Source organism: Arachis ipaensis, chromosome B10, assembly GCF_000816755.2.
Source record: "Arachis ipaensis cultivar K30076 chromosome B10, Araip1.1, whole genome shotgun sequence".
Classification (NCBI taxonomy): domain Eukaryota; kingdom Viridiplantae; phylum Streptophyta; class Magnoliopsida; order Fabales; family Fabaceae; genus Arachis; species Arachis ipaensis.
In genome coordinates this window covers 133,335,966-133,343,460 of record NC_029794.2, presented here as the reverse complement: position 1 = coordinate 133,343,460, position 7,495 = coordinate 133,335,966, and the positions used below count along the sequence as shown (strand labels likewise).

The 7,495-nt window shown below is 31.5% G+C and overlaps 1 protein-coding gene across 1 annotated transcript; it reads right to left on the bottom strand.

Moving 5' to 3' along the window:
• LOC107621257 lies at nucleotides 2,239-2,664 on the bottom strand. The gene has a single exon (XM_016323290.1). The coding sequence runs from the start codon at nucleotides 2,662-2,664 to the stop codon at nucleotides 2,239-2,241; it is 426 nt and encodes a 141-aa protein (XP_016178776.1).

Here is a 7,495-nt window from a genome sequence, read left to right as displayed (position 1 = left end):
AGTTTAATTAAAAAATTAATTATTTTTCAGTTAATTAATTTTTTATAATTTTTTATTTTAAATTTTAAATTTTATATTTTAAATTTTTTGCATAAAACTTGTCTCATGAGTGGCTGTAACGAGTTGACCTACTTAACATAGCTAAAATCCTAAAAGTAAACTGTTCAATTATAATTATAACTATGTATATGAATTAAGAAAATCTTAATAACATATTTGATTAAGTGCTTGTTTGGGCGTAAGATTTTTATTTTTCAGCGTATTTAGTAAATTTCTAGTAGTAAAAGTAAAAGAACTAGAAAAAAAAATATATATATTTTTTGAGAAACTGTAATTTATATATTTTTTTAAAATTTTTTTTTTAAAAAAAATATTTTTATGTAATAAATAAACAAAAAAGTACTTTTATATTGTTATACTCAAATATAATTGATAGATAAAAAGATTTTTTTGCATGAGATATCTAAACATAAAATTATTTTGTTTTTTCATAAGATCTTTTAAAAAAAGATAATTCGAAAAAAAATATTTTCTTCAGAAAAAAAATCTTTTTTTAGAATCTCATCCAAACAAGCTCTAAATAATGTGTGTACAAAATTACTTTTTATTAATTATCCAATTCTTCTATTTATTTCTTCCCTACTTATTCTCTGTTATTCAGTTAATAATTAACTTAACTGAATTATTACTTTGGACCAAGTTGAACTACAAAGATGGACAACTATTTGGTGACAAGGCGGGTCAGACGGTTCGGGTTAGATGAGTACGGTCCGGGTTAGACGAGTTTTTGGAATATAGCAGCCTCAAAATTCTAAATTGGTCCATCTTTTTGGTGAGTTATGCTTGCCAGGTTCAGCCAGGTTCAAAAATTAATCAATCGTGGATTGGAATTTACATACATGAAAGCGAAAAAAATTCTTAACACTTACTTAAGTAAAATAAGTGAACGAGAGATCTGATTGTTACGCCAACTAAAGTTTGTTTTCATCATGTAATTACTTACATACAAGTGTTTAGTCATGGCTGGTGTGTCCAATTTAGCATGGAAGGCCCAATAACTTTATTTGCATGACCACACTGTCCAAGATTGTGTCATGCATTTTCATGATCCGTCTTCAAGAAGCTACGCCTTGTCCTATCAAAACCTAAACACCTTACGTCATCCTACAAATGGTTAATTATTTCCTATCTTGTTATTCTTTCTATGTTCGCATTATTCTTTAACTTTAAGGTAAGAGTATATTCTTTAACTTTGTTAACTCATGTTTAGATTTAAATTTTAGTAGCACAATAGCGGTTAAATCACTAGGATCGATCTACTTATGCATTATATATATGTTCTAGAGTCTTACTGGAACCGAGATATATCTCTACCAAGGACTAATTCTTTAAAAGAGTCTGGTGTTGACTAATGAGTTGCTGTATATATAAGACAAGATTTGAATCTCTTATACTTGTTTAAATGGAATAATAAACTGACCACTCAATCAACTAAATTGGTTCATTGCTTTTACAATTTGTACTTCATTTGGCAAGATTTATGAAGAAATTTTTTGAATCGGAATGATAAGTGATTAACATATGTAATTAAAACAAAAGTCTCAACCAATCCCTATCTCAAATTAAAAACCGGAACTTTCATAATCAGCTAGACCCTCATATTATCCAAAACTTTTGTTTTATTAGATTTTGAATAATAATAATAATAATAATAATAATAAATAAACCTCTTAAATGCCAAGAACCACCCTTGCGCTCGTGTCACTTCTATTCCCACCCAGTGGCTGTTCTTTTTGGTGAAACAAACAGAAAATATTCTAACTCAAACACGATTTTAGCATTATTTCATAGAGAACATGATTTTTCGAGGAATAAATGGTCATTTTTCATCATATAAATGTGAGTTCTGATAATCCTAATCATAAAAAATATACACTAATTCAATACTCATAAAAGACTACAGAGATGAGTAATATTCAATTGTTAATTTTATGGAATTATCACAACATCGGATAAATAACAAATTACTAAACCTATTTCATAATCAGAATCAGAACAGTGAGGACTCCCGTTTTGATTCTGAAATAATAATTTACTCTTTTTGAGTAATTTTGGTAGAAATTTGAGTGCAATTAATTTCATTTGAAGCTGATAATTTAACTGATAATTTAATTTGACTAAATTATCATCTAAAAATATTGAACTATCAACTTTACACGAGGTAAATACCAGTCACTTCTAGACGCCAAGATTGCATACACTGGCGGAGTTTCCAGCAGCGACTAGTGACTTGTAGATCTGAACTATCACCTTCTCGTCGTACTCTTTGGGCTGGGCCGGCCCAAGCCCACCAATAGCTACAGAGTACGGCCCACCGAAGCCCGTAGCGGAGGCATTCATGGTCATGACACGGGAGTTGGCGAAGCCGAGCATCATCCTGACATAAGCATCCCTCAGCCACAGCAACATCTTCTTTGGCGAAGGGACTCTTCGGATTCGGATCTTGGGCGCAACCTTGACCCGCCATCCCCAGAATCGGGTCCCACGCCGTGACCCGAGTTGCTCAGACTTTGATCTGCGACCCGACCCATGGAGCTTGCGGTAGCGTCTCCTCTTTTGGAAATCCTTGAAGCTCTTGTAGACGCTCACTGTGATGCCTTCCATTGAAGTTAGAGAATGAGAATGAAAATGAGAAAGAGATTGAAATGAATTGGTTAAGGAAGTGAAGGGAGTAATAATGGTGGTAGGTGCATGTGGACAGGGACACCTTATAGTAGACATCATACATTAATACATGGGTTTGTGCTAAGCATTCCTTGTACATTTGGTTCCGGATTCTTTTGGATTTTCTGTATACCTATTAGAAAAAAATTTATATGTATTAAAAATAAAAATAAAAATAAAACTTTTTTATAAACAACAACAATAACTAGTGACGGATCCATATTATTATTTTTTAATTTTGTGAAAACAAAAAATTAAAAATACTAAAAATAAAAAAAATTGAGAAGGTAAATCAAACCGAGTCTTTAATTTCTAAATTCAATACAATATTAAATAGTAATAAATAAGTCTCCTAATAAGGTATTTTCTCTCAGATTAATTCCTTACCAAGAGAAACTTTGTCTATGAAAAGGTCTATTCATATTGAAGTTGTCGGGGTTCATAAATTGTAAGTACTTTTAAATATGCTGATATAAATATCTCTCCAATATATCCATCTGGAAAACGAAAATCTCTCCAAGTAATTTGATTGTGCAATAATAAAAAATATTTGCCTTGTAGAACAAAATTCCTTGCATTATTGTAACACTACTCCATATTACATCAAGATGAAGAAACTGAATTTTCAAGTAGGATAATACTAAGGAGACAAAAAAAAAAAAACAGCCAAAATTTGTTTTATTTAATATTTATTAATTATCGTAATAATTAATGAATACTAAATAAGATAAATTATAACTGTTTTTAACTGATTTTCTTTAGTTACCAAATATTTTCGTTCCGAGCATGCGCATACTTGTAATGTATGTATTTTATCTATTTTTTATATATTCATATGATTTTAAGAGAATTTAGATTCGAGTAAATTTTTATAATAGTGTTTGAGATTTATGAGATTACTTAATTTAATTTTTGAGATTTTAATTTTATTATAATAATCTCTCAAATTGAATTTCATATACCATACTAGTCCTTGAACGTTTTTTATTGATAATTGTCATGTATCATGATGGTCCCTCCGCCACCTTTTTATCCTTTTTCTCTCTCTCTAACGCACTCTTTTCCTTTCTCTTTCCATCATATTTTTTTGAAAAAATGCTTAGAAATTATTATGGTACCTGAAACTCAATTTAGAAAATCATTATACTAAAATTAAAATCTTAAAAATTAAATTGAATAATTCTATAAATCTTATGAACTGATATAGAAATTTACTCATTTAAATTTTTTTAAAATAAAAAATTTAATAAAATAAAAAGTTAATCACGATTGATTTATAATTTTTAAAATATATAAGTTTTATTATTTTAATTTAAAAATGATTAATTTTTATTTTATTATTTATCAATTTTTTTATTTTATATTTTAGAGAATGTTGATCCGGTTTAGGAGGTGAGGCAGACGTGACATATTTAATGGGCAACGCAAGCTGGTACCTATATTTCGTGCACATATAGTCATCACTCTCTTTTAATGAGTTTGGTAGAACTTAGAAGTTGCATACTTGCATGTGCTGATAATTTAATTTGTGGCCAACTAATTATAATTTATTAGTTTTGAGCATTTGTTGTATCTAGGGATGGTAATAGGTAGGGTATGGTAGGGTTTGGATCCAACCCTAATTCTACCTGTGGATTGAGATTTTTATATAAACTCAAACCTATTCTATTTGCGGGTTGAGAATATCCTAACCCTAACCCTATCCGCTTTTGACCCGCGGGTACTCGACTCTACCCGCGGGTTACAAAAAATATACAACATTATTATATAATTTGATGATAATTTAAAATAGAACTGATTTTTATATAAAAAAAAATATTAAATTATCAATTAATGATTTTCTTTTAATGGTTAAGTATCTTTTGCATTTAGTGAGAGGTATTTGATTTAACATACACTTAATATATATTTTTATATAAGTATATAATATAAACATATATAGAGTGCGGGTTGGTCGGGTAGAATTGAGATTCAACCCGCACCTTATCCGACCCGCACAAAAACCCTACCCGCATCCTACTTTACTCGCTGCAGATTAAGTTGGCAACCCTACCCGATCGGGTGGAATCAGGTTGAGTATCCGCAGGTAAAATACATATTGCCACCCGTAGTTGTATCATTGTAAAGGCTCATAGTTAAATGCACACCTCAACAATTGTTTCTGACTTCAATATAATGTTTCTAACTTCTTAAATTTCAATATTGTATGATCCTCCAAAAATTGTTTTTATTTTATTATTTGTATATTTCCAGATAATCTACTTAGACCCACCAATTACTCCACATATCTTTTCAGTCTTCTTCGAATTCTAATTTCAAAATATTTCATTCACATAGTCTCCTATTTCCTTATTTGCAATTTTGTATGGTGCACAACTTGGTCATTAAGTTTCAATGAAAAATGGCGGATGGTTATCAGTGGCTAAAAGAAATGGGTTGAATCTTAGCTCCCTCTTTTTTAGCTTAAAAATACTTGTTGACCTTCAAAACCAAGTTTGGAAACTTTTTATCCTTTTTATCTCGTAACTAGTCACGAGACTTTTTCTTTTATCTCGTCCCCAACCACGAGACTTTTTTTTTGTCTCGTCACTTGGCACGAGATATTTTCTATTTTTGCTCCTGTGCAGTAGAAACAGAAATGGAGTAGAGAGGAGAGAAAATTACACCCAGATATATCCTGATTCAGCTGCTAAGTGCAGTGCAGCCTACATCCAGTCTCCATCACAAACATGATGGAATTTCACTATAATCTTCCTGATTACAATCTGTAAAGTGCTAACCCAGCTTACAAGGGGATTCCCACAGAATCATGAAACACAACATAGATGAACAAATGAACTCTAAGGATATCTATGGCTTTTTCTTTTAATTTTGCACTCTCTGCCTTTTTCCGCTCTATGGCTTTTTCATACAAATCTCACTGTTTGCCTTTTTCCATGAGACTCAAGACATGACAAAATTAAACAGAAAAATACAAAACAAAATACATTGAAGGAGAAGAGAAAACTGTTAGCTCAGGTAGCTCTGAGAATTCTGTGCCTTGCACTCTCAAACTTTCTCCTTACTTCAAACTGTGACTGTTCTCTCTTTTTATAGAAGGGGGAAGCCTCCACACTTGAAGCCAAAATCTAAGCCAACTTCTTCTTCCTTCAAGCACAAACCAGTTCGGCCAGAGAGAGAGAAGAGATAATCTATACAATAACCAACATGCAATTACCTCTAGTCCTTCCTTGGTCATCACTCTTCATCAATCCGAGCTCTCCATCCTTGGCTTGCTCTCGAAGATGGATTTTTGGCCCTTGATGCTTCATGATGATGATGACTTCTTCTACTCCACTTTTGCTTCCTTCCTCACGCAGCCACCCTAGCTACTTTCTGTGATGAGTAAACCCAAAAGCAGTGACAAGCCATCTCCTCCAAGATCTTCTTTCCTATTGGCCGAATCTCCTTGCTCCATTTTTGGTATGGAGAAGCTAAGATCTCATCACAAAATCATATTACAAGTGATAAGAATCTCAGCCACTATATTTTTTATGTTTTCTTGCCATCATTGTGATGGTCTTGAGACGTGCTCCATCTTCTTTTCGGTGAGTAGGTGTAGCTTCCATGGCTTCCTGGATAATGACCGAAAGAGAAGAAGGAAAGATGAGAAAGAATGTAGAGTTAAAGTAAAAGCAATTAGTTAAAATGAAACAAATTAATGTGATTGCTTTTTCTTCCCTAGCTTGAGTGGCGTGCTGCATTAATCAAATCAATCATGTCACTCATACTCTCTCACTTATGTTTCCAATGCTTGCAAATTAAAATTTGAAATCCATCCCAAAGTGAAAAAAAATGGAATCCGTTGGAGAGCATAAGGCAAATGATAACATTTGCTTTCCTGATGGACTTTGGATTAAGCATTGGATCACTTAGCATAGATCTTGGGCTTGTGACAATAATAAAATTAATTTGGCCCATTATAACAACTAGCTTCAGCCACAAATTAATTTGGACATTCAAAGCTGAGCTAATAGTAAAACACTTGAGCTTGTCAATTTTCTTTTGTTTCGGCCCAAAATCAATTCAGCCATACTCATCATGTATTCTTGCATTAAATCAAGGCTGAGTATAATTGGGCTTGCACCAGAATTTTATTTTCGGCCCAATTAAAATCTGCATCACAAAATTATTAATTAACATATGTTAAATGAAAATTAAATTAATAATTTTGTAATTAAATATTTCAATAATGTTTGCTCATCATCAAAATTAAATTGGAGTTTTTCAAACTCATCAATCTCCCCCTTGATGACAAACATTATTAAAATTGAAATAGAAAGAAATTTAAAAATTAGAGTATAGAGTACTCCCTTTGAAGATTTGTTTTTCTCCCCCTTTCAAATTGTTACAAGGCTCTCCCTTAATGTATGCCATTCTAATCAAGGAAAGCACTAACCTGTAACAGTTTTAATCAAGCTTCAAGTAACAATGTTATTTAGCATATTCATTACATGATGCTAAATGCTTGATTTATGAGCAGATTTGAATTGATAATCAAAACTTATTTGTTATCATAAATTGATTTTCTGCTCAAATATTACACACATCAATTGAGTACAAAGAAAAATGATGTTCAAATATTTTCCAGTCAGGATATCAAAACAATATTATTGTGGTAAGGGAAATATTTTTTGAAACACACTTGATCACATTAAACATGGCAGCTATTATATATAACACAGTTTAAAGGAACTGCCAAAAATAAGTTATCAAGCCATCATATTTATCA

What these genes read in the sequence shown, in the direction of transcription:
- LOC107621257 (XM_016323290.1), bottom strand. Translation starts at nt 2,664, where the DNA reads ATGGAAGGCATCACAGTGAGCGTCTACAAGAGCTTCAAGGATTTCCAA.